The 18,651-nt window shown below is 39.1% G+C and overlaps 1 protein-coding gene and 1 long non-coding RNA gene across 2 annotated transcripts in view; both read right to left on the reverse strand.

The window, feature by feature from the left end:
• enox1 (ecto-NOX disulfide-thiol exchanger 1) overlaps nucleotides 1–18,651 on the reverse strand; it is a 157,115-nt gene that overhangs the window by 17,256 nt on the left and 121,208 nt on the right. Inside the window, exons 9-10 of the mRNA XM_067443351.1 lie at nucleotides 18,402–18,519; nucleotides 7,278–7,462 (exon numbers count right to left, since the gene is read on the reverse strand). Coding sequence (XP_067299452.1) covers nucleotides 7,278–7,462; nucleotides 18,402–18,519 — 303 coding nt within the window. The remainder of the gene's footprint in view (nucleotides 1–7,277; nucleotides 7,463–18,401; nucleotides 18,520–18,651) is intronic.
• On the reverse strand, nucleotides 15,451–17,270 carry LOC137075111 (uncharacterized). Its single transcript, XR_010904996.1, has 4 exons — nucleotides 17,172–17,270; nucleotides 16,586–16,631; nucleotides 16,401–16,452; nucleotides 15,451–16,109 (listed from the first exon to the last, which is right to left on the reverse strand). It is a non-coding gene; the product is annotated as an uncharacterized lncRNA (long non-coding RNA).

Genomic DNA, 18,651 nt, shown 5'->3' on the forward strand with positions numbered 1-18,651 from the left:
TTTCAAGGCTGCATTTTCAGCACCATTTCTCCAGTCTTCAGTGTCACATGATCCCATAGGCGGAGATTTTTTTTTGGGGGGGGGGGGGGGGGGGGGGGGGGTTAGGGTGCAAGAGCGCTGCCCCCTAGACCAAAGCCAATGATTTTGTCTGAGCTATAAATAATAATAATAATAAACAACTTATTTCATGTTTTATTTGTCTTTTTATTTGTTTTTTTTCTCTAAGCTGTTTTTAGGATGACAAAAAAATGTAAAAGTTAGATTTTTAGACTGATTAAATTTTTAGGCAGCTCTACCTTAGTGGTCTAACGAGTGCTTGTCAATGTCAAAAATTATTAAAAGGGCCAATCAAATAAAGAAGGCGAGTCTTATTGTCACTATTATATTGTCACTCTCACAACGCTACGAGAGTTTGTGGAAAGATGTAAGTAGACAACTGTTTTATGATTTTATGAAATGTTCAACTACGGACAGTAATGAACTAGTGATGCAAACTACTCTACTATACTACTCTACTCAACTACTACTAAAATTGTTATGAAATTTCGCCTTTTTGAATAAATGCGATCATGATTCAGAAAATTCATAAATGAATGTGAGGACGAGGCAAACAAGCTTATCTTCAATGTTGTGCTGCTCAATACTTTTGTGGAAAACATGATACATTTTTTCAGGATTCTTCAATTAATAGAAACTCAAATTTGTATTAAATATTTTATTGCATATTTTATTTTTTATATAAATGTAAACTTTTTTTTATTATTAAATGATGACAGTTCTCTGCTCTCTCTCTATATATATCTGAATATCATCTTTCTGATTCAACAAAAAGGATACTCATTTCTTACATTAGTATTGATCTTGTACATAAAAGCCATTAAAGCAACTGCACAATGTAAAATGATAGTGAGAGAGAGAGAGAGAGAGAGAGAGAGAGAGAGAGAGAGAGAGAGAGAGAGAGAGAGAGAGAGAGAGAGAGAGAGAGAGAGAGAGAGAGAGAGAGAGAGAGAAGCTCACTAGGGCCTGCATTAGTGGCTGCACTATGACAGCTTGCGTCATGAAGAACACTGTATCCAATCATCGTTTAAGCTGATTTGACAGCTAATTAATGGAGGTGTGAGTGTTTGCGTTCCAGATGGAGCACTGACGTGTGCGAGCATGCTGAACACTTATGCATAACTGATGCTTTGAGTATGTTTGAATGTGTCAAATGTGTTTCACTATTTAGGAGGGTCAGTCTCAGCTGTGATGATGTGATCTTTCGCCAGCATCAACTGAGATTGAGTGGACTGTGTAAGATGTTACTTTGCAGACTCTTCAGACATAGGACAAGCATGTCCCACAAGTTTACCAGCGATTTTTAAGCCTTTACGCCTACTGTATCATATAGAAGCAAAATTTCAAGGCCTCTAAATTCATGATCAAAACTTTGCTGAAAAACCTGTTCTTGTAAATGCCTTCGATCGTCTGACAGAACTACAGAGCTTTGATCATAAAAATAAAAAAACGCATCAAATTGAATATTATTATTCAGTTTGGGCCTCTGGATAAAATTTCGTTTTTTGCTCTACTCCATTTTGAGCTTCATATTCTCTCTATATTATAATATGAGCCATAAAAGCTTGATGTATCAAATATGACTGAATAAACACAACATTAATAACATGTTTTTTTAACCTATTTTTACCTAAATGTTTAACTACACACCAATCAGGCATAACATTATGAGCACAGACAGGTGAAGTGAATAACACTGATTATCTTTTCATCACGGAACCTGTTAGTGGGTGGCATATATTAGGCAGCAAGTGAACATTCTGTCTTTAAAGTTGATGTGTTAGGCAAGTGTAAGGATTTGTGTGAGTATGACATGGGCCAAGTTGTGATGGCTAGACAACTATGTCAGAGTATCTCCAAAACTGCAGCTCTTGTGTGGTGTTCCCGGTCTGCAGTGGTCAGTATCTGTGACAACAGTGGTGAACCGGTGACAGGGTCATGGGTGGCCAAGGCTCATTGATGCACGTATGGAGTGAAGGCTGGCCTGTGTGGTCCAATCAAACAGATGAGCTACTGTAGCTCAAATTACTCAAGAGTTTAATGCTGGTTCTGATAGTATGGTTTCAGAATACACATTGCATCACATTTTGTTGCATATGGGGCTTCATAGCCACAGACTAGACAAGGGTGCCCATGCTGACTCCTGTCCTCCGCCAAAAGCGCCAACACAGTGGGCACTTGAGCATCAGAACTGGACCATGGAGCAATGGAAGAAGGTGGCCTGGTCTGATGAATCACTTTTTCTTTTACATCATGTGGATGGCTGGGAACACATGGCAACAGAATGCACCGAGGAACGAAGGCAAGCTGGCAGTGGGATGTTTTGCGCAATGTCCTGCTGGGAAACCTTGGTTCCTGCCATCCATGTGGATGTTACTTAGACACGTACCACCTACCTAAGCAATGTTGCATAAAGGAAAACATTTGAGGAGCACAACAACGAGTTTGTTGACTTGGCCTCCAATTTCCCCAGATCTCAATCCAATCGAACACTTCTGAGAAGTCCGATCCCTGGAGGTCCGACCTTGCAACTTACAGGTCTTAAAGGATCTGCTGCTAACATCCTGGTGCCAGATACCACAGCACGCCTTCAGGGATCTAGTGGAGTCCATGCCTCCATGGGTCAGGGCTGTTTGGTAGCATAAGGGGGACCAACACAATATAAGGATGATGTATCTGATCGATGTATATACGGACTATTTTTTAATTTATCAGGCTTTTACAGGGTTAAATAACAGCACAAAGAAAAGTTATAGAGCAGGATGGCATGCCCGTTCTTAAGTGTGATATAATTGGTCACTCTGTGATTCATGAGTCCGGCCTAATGACTGGACAATAATATCAAACACACTAGCTGGCAGTGTCAGCAGGAAGTTGAGTCGCCGAGGCTGTTAATGCACACCCGCTGAGACACCAATGAGCATGTACATCTGATTCACTTACAACAATAAAAAATATACACTACTGATCAAATGTTTAGGGTCAGTAGTTTTTTTGTGTTAAAAAAAAAAATTAATAGTTTTAATCAGCAGTGATGCATTAAATTGATCAAAAGTGACAATAAATACATTATACTGTTACAAAACATTTAAAATAAAATACTGATCCTTTGAACTTTCGATCCAAATTGAAAAAATGTATCAAGGTTTCCAAAAATGTATTAAGCAGCACAACTGTTTTCAACATTGATAATTATAAGAAATGTTTCTTGAAACTGGTGTAATGGCTGCTGCAAATTCAGCCTTATCAATGAAATAAAGTACATTTTAAAGAGAACCTATAACGCAAAATTTAGTTTTACATGGTGTTTAAACATAAATGTGAGTCGGCAGTAGGGGTTGCACATATACTAGTCGACTTAGTCGACGTTAAAGGGGTGATGAATTGAGGAATTAACTTTTCCTTGAGCTTTTGATATATAAAAGGTCATGGTAATATACAACCCCAAATCAAAAAAAAGTTGGGACAGTTTGGAAAACGCAAATAAAAAAGAAAGTAGTGATTTCTAAATTTACTTTGACTTGTATTTCATTGCAGACAATATGAACACAAAATATTTCATGTTTTGTCTGGTCAACTTCATGTCATTTGTAAATATGCATCCTTTGCTGTCATTCAGACCTGCAACACATTTCAAAAAAAGTTGGGACCGGAGCAATTTAGGGCTAGTAATGAGGTAAAAGGGTTAAATAATGATGTGATTTGAAACAGGTGATGTCAACAGGTGATTGAAATTATGATTTGGTACAAAAGCAGCATCCAAGAAAGATCTAATCCTTTAGGAGCAAAGATGGGCCGAGGATCGCCAGTTTGCCAACAAATACGTGAGAAAATTATTGAAATGTTTAAAAACAATGTTCCTCAAAGAAAGATAGGAAGAGATTTGGATATTTCACATTCAACAGTGCATAACATAATTATAAGATTCAAGGAATCTGGAGGAATTTCAGTGCGTAAAGGACAAGGCCGCAAGCCTAAGCTGAACAACCGTGGTCTCCGATCCCTCAGGCGGCACTGCATCAAGAATCATCATTCATCTATAAGCGATATCACCACATGGGCTCAGGACTACTTTGGCAAACCTTTGTTAAGTACCACAATACGTAGTTACATCCACAAATGCCAGTTAAAATTGTACTGTGCCAAAAGGAAGCCTTATGTTAACAGTGTCCAGAAGCGCCGTCGACTTCTCTGGGCTCGGAGGCATCTGGGATGGACCATCACACAGTGGAAATGTGTACTGTGGTCAGATGAATCAGTATTTCAGGTATTTTTTGGGAGGAATGGACGCCGTGTGCTCCGGACCAAAGAAGAAAAGGATCATCCAGACTGTTACCAGCAACAAGTCCAAAAGCCAGGGTCTGTCATGGTATGGGGTTGTGTCAGTGCCCTTGGCAAAGGTAACTTGCACTTCTGTGAAGGCACCATTAATGCTGAAAAGTACATAGAGATTTTGGAGCATAATATGCTGCCTTCAAGAAGATATCTTTTCCAGGACCTCCATGCATATTTCAACAAGACAATGCAAAACCACATTCTGCACACATTACAAAGTCCTGGCTGCGGAGGAAGATGGTACGGGTACTTGACTGGCCTGCCTGCAGTCCCGACCTGTCCCCAATAGAGAATGTGTGGCGCATTTTGAAGAGCAAAATGCGACAACGAAGACCCCATACTGTTGCCCACCTTAAGACTTGTTTGCAGGAAGAATGGGACAAAATTACACCTGAAACACTTCATCACTTGGTGTCTTCAGTCCCTAAACGTCTTTTAAGTGTTGTGAAAAGGAATGGCAACATTACAAAGTGGTAAATGCTTTACTGTCCCAACTTTTTTTGAAATGTGTTGCAGGTCTGAATGACAGGAAAGGATGCATATTTACAAATGACATGAAGTTGACCAGACAAAACATGAAATATTTTGTGTTCATATTGTCTGCAATGAAATACAAGTCAAAGTAATTTTAGAAATCACTTCTTTTTTGTTTTATTTGCACATTCCATACTGTCCCAACTTTTTCTGATTTGGGGTTGTAAGAATATCCTCTAAGTTTCAGAGCTGAAAACTTTCTTGTTAGTCAAAGAACAGCTTTTATAGACACCAGGCTCAGCAAACAGTCCTGTGCTTTATACTTTATAGACGTCAGTGCACAACGAAACACCACCTCTACAGAATCTACAGCGCCTCTAATCCAGTAGCCCGCCCACCGACTCATGGAGGTGATCGGCTTGCGCTGGTCAACAACAATAAACATACCAAGGAAGATTAAGATATTGCGCAATTCCTAGTTGTGGAAGAACACAGTCGCTCCACTAGCTTCCTTAATAATAATAATAATAATAATAATAATAATAATAATAATAATAATAATAATAATAATAATAATAATAATTCATTACATTTATATAGCGCTTTTCTAGACACCCAAAGTGCTTTACATATAGAAGGAGGGAATCTCCTCAGCCACCACCAGTGTGCAGCATCCACCTGGATGATGCGACAGCAGCCATATTTCGCCAGAACGCTCACCACACACCAGCTGATTGGTGGAGAGGAGGCCGAGTGATGAAGCCAATCAGGATATGGGGATGATTAGGAGGCCATGATGGTCAGTGGCCAATGGGCAAATTTGGCCAGGATGCCGGGGTTACACCCCTACTCTTTATCGAAGGACATCCTGGGATTTTTAACGACCACAGAGAGTCGGGACCTCGGTTTAACGTCTCATCCGAAGGACGAAATCCTTCTGATCCTAATATTAGGAATAAGTGGTTGAACTTTATTTTTAATAATTAATAATAATAATTCATTACATTTATATAGCGCTTTTCTAGGCACTCAAAGCGCTTTACATAGAAGGGGGAATCTCCTCAACCACCACCAATGAAGTTCCAGCTCACGTGGGGAAGACATGTTCACTTCAGTTCACTGCGGGATCGTTTGTAAGCAAATCTCCGGCCGATGCTGGATTTGGATCTGACAGGAATGGTGCAACACACCGATGTGAGTAAAATGTGTTTTATATGTGATAGTACTGCTTTGTTAGAGATCGTTTTGCTTATGTGTACGGGTCTAACAGAGCATACCTTTAGCACACTGGACTCGGCAGGCCAATCAATCTCATTATATACTCGTAATTTGGGTCCATATTTTGTTTTTGTGAGGGCCTTTAATCCCACTCTTTAAACTCCCAAATAAAACCATTTCGTTTTTTCCCAATCCCTGGTGATGGTCTTGATGGGTGCGTCGACTAGTTCAGTAGTCAGGGCACTGATCAGGGAGTCAGCCCATTAACTTATGTCCTAATCAGTGTGCCCTGACTAGTGAACTAGTGAGATGATTGAGACGCACCTGTTCTCCACGTCTGAGAAGTTTTGCTTCTTTGCCGTCTTCCGTGTGTCCATGGCGTAAAATGATAGTGTGGGGGAGGCGGAGACTTGAATATATAGGGGCATGTTATTTTAATGACGATCCTTTTCTGCCGCGGCATTTATCAAGGGCAGGTATTGCGTGCACCTGGATTGCAGAGGTGCGCACAACTTCATAAATCAAGCGGTGAGAGGAGTGTAAGCGTAATCTTACGCTAACATATACACCCGTTTCTACGCAAGATTGATAAATGAGGGCCATTGTCTCTATATGATAAATTGAAAAATGAGCTGATGACAAAATGAGCTGATTTCCTCCAGAACGACTCTACAGCCGAATCAAATTTGTTTGCAGTATTGTCCTGTTTAACACTGTGAAGCTGCTTTGAAACAATCGTCATTGTAAAAGTGCTACATAAATAAAGTTGACTTGACTATAAAATAGCTTAGAAACTTAAAAGTTCTAGCATATATTTCTTGATAACTAAAACCCACAGCTGTATTATTAGTAGAGAAGCCTTCGAGTAAAAATGTATTCACATGCAATTGCTCCCTACCTATTTCATTAATTTATAGATGTAACCTTTATTCCGACTGCTGACAGACTCTGCCCAATTAGCATAGATCCTGCCCTAAATGAGCTGTACACTGTTTTTCTGTTTTTCTTTTGCTGTTTGATTCATTAACATATATAGCAGTAGGTACTGTATATTATGCTGCTTTCACTTTAATACACAGATCTAATATACACATGCACTTTCTTCACCTGCTGTTTACGTTCACAGACATAACTGGCTGTTTATGTGATCTTTTTTTTTTTTTTTGACAACCTTGTGATTATGTGTGTATTACCTGCTGCATGTTTTGCATGGTCTGTTGCAGAAAGTGCAGTTGCTGTTCTTGCGTGTGGTCCTCTTCGGTACGGTACGCCTTGCCCTGCTCCTTCTTCAGCAGCTCTACCTCGTTCCTGTAGGCGTCCAGCTGCCAGCGCAGACTGTCATTTTCCTCCCGCAGAGCACACGTTTGCGCAGACAGCACTGCTCTCAGACAGGAAGGAATAGACAGAGATAGAAATTGAGCTTGGAAGTAGGTTTTCAATTTACAGCTTCCCTAACCTGTTGCACAGATGGGATGCATTCACACTTTGTGCCTGGTAGACCTTGACTCAGCTGGTGAGACCTGATTGAGTTGGTTAACTGTTTCTTAACATGTCACATGTGGTCTTCACCATCTTTACCAACTTAAAGTCAGCATGAAACAGACGTTGTGATAGTCATATCTTCCCTATTGTGACACATATCAAAATGAAACGGCTTCTTGAACAGGAAAAAATGCATGAAGGAACTTGATTTTGTCTGTGGGGAATTGACTGGATCATTAGATGGTTGTGGTTTGCTATTGGTGGATCTCATGGAGTGACACGTTGTTCCACTCTCAGTAAACATCACCAGAAAAGAGATGTCCCTGTAAAAGGGAAGGGAAGTTTCCCCCCAGAAAAATGTCCACATCCAGAAAATAAATCAATATTGTCTTTCATTAATCGCATCCAATCACAGTTTTTTATGACATCTTTTTATGAAAGAAGGCCAGTATCCCTGATACCAATACTGCTTCTGATGTTATGAATGTCTATGAAACAGATTTTTTCCGAGCCATTTGAGCCATTATAGTCATTCAGCATGACATTATAATTGAAAGCTATCAATTTGAACTTTTATTAAGCTTTCAAAAAATACAACGACGTTTAATTTAAGTGAACTTCAAACAATCTTCACCAAAAACCATTATAATAAATGTCCCTATTACCTGCCCTTTCAGGGCTCAATTTTTTCATTTCGCTCAGTCAGATTCTTACTTGCCCAGTCAAAACTCACAAAAGGTTATTGTTTTCATTTTTGGGTGGCCATGTAACCTTGTTAACCGTGCTTTAAGATTTTTTAGGTAGGTCTAACAGGTAGCAAATACACAGAAATTTGAATACAGTTATTAAACACTTCAGTATTCACTGCATAAATATAGGTTAATCCAAGAGCAGTGAGTGATTTGCTTTCTTTTGTTCATTGGTTATCCTGAATGACAGACAGCAGCAGGTTTATTAGGCTGCTGTCACTTTAAGACCTGCTGCTGCATATGTCGCAGATTTTGACACGCATACCTTTTTTTTCTCTCTTTGCATTTATTTAAGACTTAATTTCACTCACTTTAAGGTCCACTATGCAACTTTCCATCCACTGGAGGGTGTCTATTCTAAACAAAGGTGTAGTTTGATGACGCAAAGTTTGAGCGCAGCATCTTGGGACATGTGGTCTTCACCTCACAGCCGGTGGAAAATAGGACTCGGGCAGAAATCATGTTCATTGATGCAGTTATTAACGTTACTGTAGTGTAAAGCAGAGCAGGACCGAGTGTTGTGGAGCTGAGCACGGCCACTGGAGCGATTGTTGCACAAATACCCGCCTCGCAAGCACCGGGACTTTTATTATGACGGGACGGGACACAGTCGCCGGTCGCCTGCAGTATTTCCGCTCTTCCAGTTTTGATTATGAGGTAATGCATCTCTGTTTTAGCCTGACGTGTCATACTCAATTCAAGTCAGAATATGATTCTGAAACTGCTCCATTGGGCTGTGATTATGGGGCGTGTTTCAACCGAACCAGGAAAGACCTCAATTGGATAGACCTACAACCAATCAAAACAACGAAGTGACGCATTGTCAAATGTCAACATAGTTCAACTGCGCTGTGTTGCCAAATCCGCGTTTTCCCCCCCGCGGGTTGTTTTCTATGTCCGCGGGTTAAAGCGACTATTATGTGATATATAGACCCATGAGAACGTTACTGTTTATCATCTGTCCATCGTCGTCTAATCGTCGATGATTTCATTGGTCCGAACAGTTTCTGTTCGGGGATGATTACTCCTCTATGGAGCAAGGCCAGACCGAACTGCCCGACCTAAAAAGTTTGTAGGCGGGGCTAAGTTCGGCTGCCATCCAGGCTATCTCTGTTTATCATATTAGATACATTTAAGTGTGTTGAAAATGATATTATGACGTTACTCCGTGCGTTCACTTGTTCACACTGCTAAGAGTAAAGCGCTCCTGCCAAATAAAACACGAAAACGAGGGTAACGCAGATATGACGCGATTGACAGGAGACTTCCTCAGACGCTATGCTGAAACGTCCCGGACCTTAGTTAAAATAGCAATTTTCTCACATTTTACAAATAGTTGGAAATATTTGGGATATTGTGGGTACTCAACTGAACAAGATATATAAGACTGGCCTAGTGGTTTTTGGATATTTTAATGCAAAAATAGTACATATTGCACCTTTAAGGATGTGCATATTTTGTGTTTTTGTTCCGTTCAAGCGCTGTGTAAAGCAGCTTTCTGCGTGCATGAGTGTGTCACATAGACAGGAGATTCACATGCATGTGCTACCGAAGTGGAGATTTCTGACTCAAGAGTGCAAGAGAAAAAATTTATTTTGAGAAAACAATGTGTATTTTGTGTGTAAAGTGCATTTTCTATGTTTTCTTCTGACTAGTCTGAAACAACACGGAAACTCAAAAAAGCCCTAAATCTCAGAATTGACCAGTGCGTGAATAAAAACTGATTTCACCTGTAGTGAACGACCTTTCTCTGCTAGCATTGGGGCAATGTGATCTGTTACTTCATCTGAAATGCAGCATATAAGACAAGTTCTAACGTCAATCCGTCTGGTTGAATCAGCATATATGCGTTGCAGTCACGGAGGCAGGCTTTAGAGGAAGCGTTATGATTCATAGCTGAAATCGATGATGAAGTTTGCATAACAACTTGGTCACTGTGCTGAGTCTCTGCTGTGTCAACAGAGAATCTTAACTATTAGAAATTCCTTCCTGCCACCGAAAATACTTCTTTTATTGAGCCAGAGCTAGTGTGCTGTGACAGGTCATGAAATATCGCTGAGCTCAGAATCCCCTGACACTTTCTGCCGCCGTTCTCTGCTGAAGCAATATCATTCATAATCAGATTTGCTGTGGGATACACGCAGGAAGGAGAGTGTAATCACTCATGTTGATATCTCAGCACAAATGCTGTTGTACTCAAGGTTATCTGAAGGATGTGATCGCTCCATTTAAATAAACCTAATAAATATACAAGTGGTCACGGCGGAGTTGATTTGATTAGAGACTAAGAGGGTGATTGTGTTTGACATTAAACCAAGTTTATTTTTTTCATTACATCAAGGAATGATTGCAGCAAAGAAGATGTTTTTTCCCCCCAAAGCATTAACACACTTGTACATGATCAGATGTAGTGAAAGTGGAGCACTGGTCCTATAGGGCATTTTAATGTTAATAAATAGTTAACATGTATTGTGAAGTGTTATCATTTTTGTATATAATGTAGCAGGCTAATAATTCTCAATCATTCATTGATTTAAAGGTCCCGTTCTTCGCATGTTGTCGAAGCTTTGATTATGTTTACAGTGTGCAATATAACATGAGTTTATGTTTCGCGTGTAAAAAAACAATATTTTTTACACAATTTACTTATCTGTACAGCGCTGTTTCCTCTGTCCTAAAAAACGGCCTGATGATTTCCATAGACAGCAAAAGAAATGGACAGAGCGACCCCATTGACGTCAACGGCGAAATAATGAAATCAACCTAGGGACACTCACTTCCTGATGGCTGAGCGAACTGCGCAGGCTCAGACTGAGCTTGACGACGTAGATGTGACGTGAGCCTCCTGTCTGACAGCTGTAGGTCTTCTAGTAGTTGTGGAAAGTGAAAGCTGAATCACGTTGTTTAAATATTTTCTCCCGTTGCTTTTGTCTCACTATGGGCTTCTCCCCATTCTTCTCCCTTGACTTTATCTGACTTTATGTCTCCACGTCCCCCCGACTGTCTCATAAGCCTCGTTTCCACCACAGGAACTTTACCCAGGAACTAGGAACTTTGGGTGGTACTTCGTGTGTTTAGACCGCAGGAACCAGGGTATAAATGAAGTTCCGGGTAAATATTTCCCCCTCCAAACGGCCCTGCTCGCGAGGTAGTACTTTTTCAAAGTTCAGGAACTTTCGAGGGCGGGACTTGGGCGCTGAACATGCTGATTGGTTGAGCTCACGCAGCATTTTTAAGTTCAACAGGCATTTTTAAAAGTCTTTTGTGAGGTTCGTTCTGCGTTCAATAAATATCAGTCTTGCTCTCTGTCTGGTGGCGCGCGGTCGTCTCAGCCATCTCATGTTCAATGTCCGTAATAGCTGATAATAATATATTGTCATTTTAAATCTAGCTTTACAAGCTTTCTGAATATGCTGCATGCTGCTGAATCTGCATATTAGTGCTCTTTTCTGTCGTTGTTAATTACCTCGTAAACCTATACATAACCAGCAAAAGCAGCACAGCTTGAATCTCTTCCATACTCCTTATTAATTTTTTTTCACCATGTAAACGACCTGACCGATTACTTTTAAGTGTGTGTCCTTACATGACGTGACGGCGTCAAGGCGCGCGCCGCGCTCATGTTGACAAGAGAGGAAAGTAAATTTTTCTGAGTGGTAAACTTTTTATTTCGTGAGTTATGAAGATAATGTTGGAGTAATGACACAACGTATATTGCCCCGGGCAGTTTTTACTTTAACTGCGCCTGACAGAAGATTTTTTTCTCTGGGATGATTATTACACTTTACAACAAATAGATATAAATAATACTGTATTAGTCCTGGTGGCCGTTAAGAGTTGCTATGGCTACAGTTAACACACTCCAGCTGCTGGAGAAAACAGCGGCGACATTTTTGATGCGGCAGACAAACTGCATGTGACAAAATGATTGCGATTGAAAGTCATCACATGTAAACATCAGATCGGTTTAGATAACGTCTCATGTAAACAGTCCTTTCAATCGGTACACTTAAAAATGATTACATGTCCTTCACTGATTTGGAGGAGCAGTCGCGTGCAGTCCTACATCACCGGACTAATTTGCCTAATCTTCTCGGAACTTTATCGCGGTCGAAACGCAGACAGCTGCAGGTCTGGGGGGGAGAAAAGTTCCTGTAAAAAAGTTCCTGGTACAAATTGTTCCGGGTAATTTTGGTGGAAACGGGGCTATAGACAGTAAAAGATTGCCTGCGAGCGTCTCCTCAGGTCTATACGGTAATTTCTCAACTGTGCGACAGAGTCGCGTTGGTTATGACGCAATCGTTAGCCTATTTTTACAAAAACAGCTTCTGCGGGCCGATAGTGTAAGATACAAGGTAACGGAGCCTTTTATGCATTGTCGTGTTTCTTTAGAAATAAACAATGGACAAATGGAGTCTTTAAACGTCTCAGATGAAAAGTTATTCACTGTCAAAGTGTCTCAAAAATGAATGGGAGTCAATGGGATGCTAACAGCAGATGATGGCTTGGTTAAAAATGGCAGCCCCTAGGGGTGGAGCGCTTTCCGAGCGCTAGATTACCCCCTTGATGATTTCCTTGTTCTATGAAGTCCCTCCTTCAGAAACACGTAACGAGTTCTGATTGGGCCAGCGCTTCCCGTGTTGTGATTGGACAGCAGCTCAGCGCACTTTGCCCGGAAAGGTCCCGCCTCTTACCATAACGGGGAGATACAAGCGCTGAATGCGCGCTCTTCTCCACATGGGAGAGCAACAAGACCACGAACCCTATTTTGCGTGTTCTTGTGGGCGGAGGGTTAGTCAACAAACCGCTCTAGTGACGTCATTCCTGCCAGGAAGTGCAGGGCTGTAGTCCAAACCGGCCGTTCGCTGTAGGCTTTGAAAGGGAACTTCTGTTAAATAAAATATCTCGCTTGGCATTGAACTTTGAGCTTTATAATTTTACAGGTATTATTTATGCTCTAACAGCAACATTTCACACTAAAAAAACTTTGAAAGATGGAATCGCGAAGAAACGGGACCTTTAGTGAAACGTGTTAAAGTAAATGTGTTTAGTTCGGTAGACATAGATGAAGATTGCTGAAATTAAGTGAAACTGAAATTGAGTAATTTGTGATCATGCGTGCCACACACATGTTAAAAACTGAAGCCAAATCGCTCTATCGCCCCCAGGTGGTTTGTCCCAGTATAGCTCATAACCCCCGCCCCTCCATGTATTCTAATGGATGCGAGACAAACTAAGCAATTAAATCACACTTCAAATAATAATTTTAGGCAGTTGTTATCACGATTTCATTTTAAGTGCTCATTTTGAAATAAGTTTGATTTTAGTTAGTTATTTGACGCTATAAAACATCAACTGTGTGACGTCATGGTTGACAGTGAAGTCACTGAGCACTAAATTACTTTTTTTCAGGAAGAGATTGGAGCTTTAACTTCAATTTCCACATTTCCATAACAGTTTATTTCACACCGACATAATTTAACTCTGTCCCAAATCTGCAAAAGATGTCAGCGCCATTTTCGGACCCTGGCAGCTTTACACTCTTAAAACAAATGTGTTAAAAACAACACAACTTGTGTTGTTTCCAACACATGTTCTGAGTGTGCTCAGGGACAACACATGTTGTGTTAAATACAACACAGAATATGTGTTGTGAAAATATACACACAAATGTGTTACTTTAGTAAACACATTAATGTGTACTTTTTGTATACATCCAACACAATAGTGCGTTATAGATTTCTACTATTTATTTTTTACTCTAAAAGATTATTGAAAAAGCTAGATCAGAATACAATATGTACACTTTCATGAAATCACACTGAAGCATTGAATACTGATCATATAGTGTTTATTTAGCTTTTATAAAAAAGTCAATACAAAAATAAGCATTTTAAAAACATGATTCATACAAAACATTAATCAAACACTTCTTTAAATAACAACATACATCAAATATGATTAAAAAACTTAAAAATTGAAGTCAACGAAATCACCACATCACACCACACACACATAATTCATATTTACCTAAAGAGTGCATGTTTTTTCCTTAAAGGGTTACTTCACCGCTTTTTCATATTAAACAGTTTTTTCCTTAACTAAGACGAGTTGACACACACCTCTCTCGTCTCAGTGCGTACACTTAATCTCTCTGACGCGTGTTGACGATCTGATAGCATTTAGCTTAGCCCACTAAGCCCAGTTCATTCACTATGGTACCAAACAGAGATCAAGTTAGAAGCAACCAAACACATCCACGTTTCCCCTATTTAAATACAGTTACACTAATAGCTGAACGACCTAGTATGGTGACACAAAATAAAACGTGGCGCTTTTCTAAGCGGATTAAAAAGGAGAACTATAATGTATGGTGGAATAGCACTTCTGAGAGTACTTCGGCTCGGCGCAGTAAAAAGTCCCGGCTGAAAAATCCTCCCTCACATCCTCCCTGTTTGGTACCATAGTGAATGAACTGGGCTTAGTGGGCTAAGCTAAATGCTATCAGATCATCACCGCGTGTCAGAGAGATTAAGAGCACGCACTGAGACGAGAGAGGTGTGTCAACTCGTCTTAGTTAAGGAAATAACAGTTTAATATGAAAAAGCAGTGAAGTAACCCTTTAAATGTCAAATCAAGTTTTGTATTGACAAAAATATTTTCCAAGCACTTTTGACAGTTATACATCCTCTGTTTAAATTAGGCACAACGCTACAATTTGGCAATTAATTCTATAGCATTTGATCGTTTGCAAGTGGACTGGGACAAAGGCAGGTCACATACATTATAAACTGAAGACAGTTGGCATAGATATTGAAGATTACACAGTCAATAGAATTTGAAAAGTTTGTCTAGAGCACAAGTGAGGCTTTGTACATCAAGTGGAAGAGCAAAATAATAATTATTTGCCACAATTACATACCGTCTTAAAGGGTTAGTTCAGCCAAAAATGAAAACGATGTCATTAACTCCTCACCCTAATGTCGTTCCACACCCGTAAGACCTTCGTTCATCTTCACACACAGTTTAAGATATTTTAGATTTAATCCGAGAGATTCTGTCTCTCCATTGAAAACATATGCACAGTATACTGTTCCTTTCCAGAAAGGGGAAAAAAAACATCATCAAAGTAGTCCATGTGTGACATCTGTGGATTAGTTAGAATTTTTGAAGCATCGAAAATAGATTTTGGTCCCAAAATAACAAAAGCTACGACTTTTTTCAGCATTGTCATCTCTTCTGTGTTTGTTTTTAATCCGCGTTCGCGACTGCGCAGACTCCCTCAGACTATAAACGAAACTTGTGCGCACCCAAAAACACATCAGCAGCGTCACTGCTAAGGGATATAGTCGGTTGATTTAAAACAAACACGGAAAAGAAGACAATGCTGATTAGTAGTTTTCGTAGTGTTTGTTATTTTTGGACCAAAATTTATTTTGGATGCTTCAAGAGATTCTAAAAAACCCACAGATGTCACACATGGACTACTTTGATGATGTTTTTATTAGCTTTCTGGTCCTTCAGGAAAGGAACAGTATACCATACATACGTGTTAAATGGAGATACAGAAAGCGCTCAGACTAAATATAAAATATCTTAAACCGTGCTCCGAAGATGAACGCAGGTCTTATGGGTCTGAAACGACATTAGAGTGAGTCATTAATGACAATTTTCATTTTTGGGTGAACGAACCCTTTAATGTCCTGTAGAGCCGATGGAAACCAGCTGCGGCTGAGTTGACATTGGCGATCCTTTTATGCCTTCTGTAAGCAGAGACGTCACACTGGTACCAGCCTACAACAATGAAACAATGAAAAGCATCAGAAAATGTTTCATGCAATATTGAAACTTTATTAAAAGCTAACATAATGCATACTGGCACCAGTTCCAATAGAGTATGTGGATGATGATGATGATGATGATGATGATGATGATGATGATGATGATGATGAATGAGGATTAACAGTGTCTATTTGAAATTATTACTTTTAATTTATGAATTGAGTGTTACAATGTACATGTCATTGTCCCATTACCACATTTAGAAATGTGTGCACATGCCACAGAAATAAAATAAATCCTTACCATCCTGCTGATTATCAGCTTTCTCCAGTCTGTCTTCTTTCCCACCGGTCATCTTGGAAAATTCAATGTCCACATGCAGTGAATAAAACAGAAAAACAGAAACAATGAAATATTAATATTAACAAATTATAAAACAACCTTTGTGTAAAGTGCTCCGCAGCTCTGTTTAACAAGTATTAACTTACCAAGTGTAACGTAATATGATGTGACTGGATCCTGGTCTTCCATTACCTAGTTAAAATATATAATAATAAAAACAACACCATATTATAATGCTGTAATCATATGAGTCATAATTTAAACCAACGAAAAAACGTAAATGTTAAATGTTTTCATCCCGTAATCCATACAACTTTAATTAACTTAGTCAGTGACAAGCTGCTGGCACAAAGTGGCGCGTTTTTAAACTAACGTTACACAACCATAGACTTTAAAAAATATAACATTACACAACACACGTCGCCACAACGTCGTTTAAACTAACGCATAGTATTTGGTAAAAGCCAAAAGGGACTATTACAAGTTTAAACTAAAGGAACCATGCATTAACCTTTAAGTCTTTTTAAAAACAATAACGTTACCTATAAACACCTTTGCAAAACGTGAGAGCCCGCTGGCCTAACACACAAACATTCGGTGTGTGGGAACATGGAAACGGCATAATAACAGTTAAAACAAACAAATTATATTTCCTAGACAATTAACACAAATCTTTCTCATGTTATGTGGAGAAATATGCACTATTTTACGCGTTTAATTAAATTCACTCACCTGAGGGAGACTGACAAACTGACGGCTGGCCGGCTCCGATTCTTTGCTGGAAACGGAAGCCACCGCGCACGCGTAGGCAGCGCAGCAATGTCATTCCGGCAGTCCTAGTTGTTTTCCCCCGTTAAAATGCGATATTCACATTTGCAACGTGATAAATAAATCCAATAGTTAAAGTTGCCAACACCCATTGACTATTTGCAACAGAAAAGATGCCTTTAATGTAAACATACTACTAAATGGGTTTTACACAGTAATTGTGTAAACAGTTGAACACTATATTTACACATCATGTGTCTGTAGTAACACAAAATGTGTTACGAATCCTTTAACACAAATTCTGTGTTCATTTTTAACACATCATTTTTAAGAGTGTACTTTTCTTCTATGGAAGGTAATTAAGACACGTCGTCTATATTTTTTCTTATGATCAGTTATTATCAGTTACATATTGAGTTAGAAAAATTATAAACAAAGGAGTTTTGCACTTTTCCCAGCATTAATATATATTTTTATTTTTACAACTATTATTTAATTACAAATGTACATTACCATTCAAAAATATAGGTTCAGTAAGTAAGATATGGTAATTTTATTCAGCAAGGATGTATTACATTGACCAAAAATAAAAATAAAAATAATGTATGATCTTTTTTTTTTTTTTTTTTGACTAATAATAATCATTTCTTGAGCATCAAATCAGCATATGATAATGATTTCTAAAGATCATGTGACTCTGAAGGCTGGAGTAATACAGCTTTACCATCACAAATTTACACCACATTACATTTTTAAAACTGAAATCAAAATAGAAAACAGCTATTGCAAATTGTAATAATATTTGTAATGACATTTAACAGTTTTTTTTGTTTTGTTTGTTTTTTGTTTTGTTTTTTGGGCAAGGATTGCTGGTCAAGTAAAAATGATTAAACTATTAAACTACTGGCCTAAAGAAAAAAATCCATGTTGTTGAATTGTAAAATCAAATGTTATTATGTGGGCACTAAATAAAGCTCTCCATGGCACTGCATTGCATATTCCTCTTATTCAGCAATTACCTTTATTATTGATTTATTAAATCAATCCGTTTAATTGCACTGAATATGGTATGTAAATCAGCTCCTTCAAGCATGAAACTACAGTCGATATCAGTGTATATGAACTAGGTGTTAGGTCATCAGGTCTAGGCTTGGTCTCATGATTACGATAATCAGCGGCTGATCACAGGCCTACCCGTATCCTCCATTCGGATCTTTTTGCAGGGGTTTTCCTCCAAGTCTTCATCTGACATCTCCATTTCCTCTTCTCTTCGTATTCCCATGATCTCTTCACTGTGAGCATTTCTTAGCTCCTAAAAGAGCACAATACAGAAATCAAACGAAAACACACACACATACACACACACACACACACACACACACACACGCATCCCATTACTGGCTTCTATCTAAGACCCTGAACGATTAAAGATTGCATTTTGCAC

The sequence above is a fragment of the Pseudorasbora parva genome, chromosome 5, assembly GCF_024679245.1.
Source record: "Pseudorasbora parva isolate DD20220531a chromosome 5, ASM2467924v1, whole genome shotgun sequence".
NCBI classification, from domain to species: domain Eukaryota; kingdom Metazoa; phylum Chordata; class Actinopteri; order Cypriniformes; family Gobionidae; genus Pseudorasbora; species Pseudorasbora parva.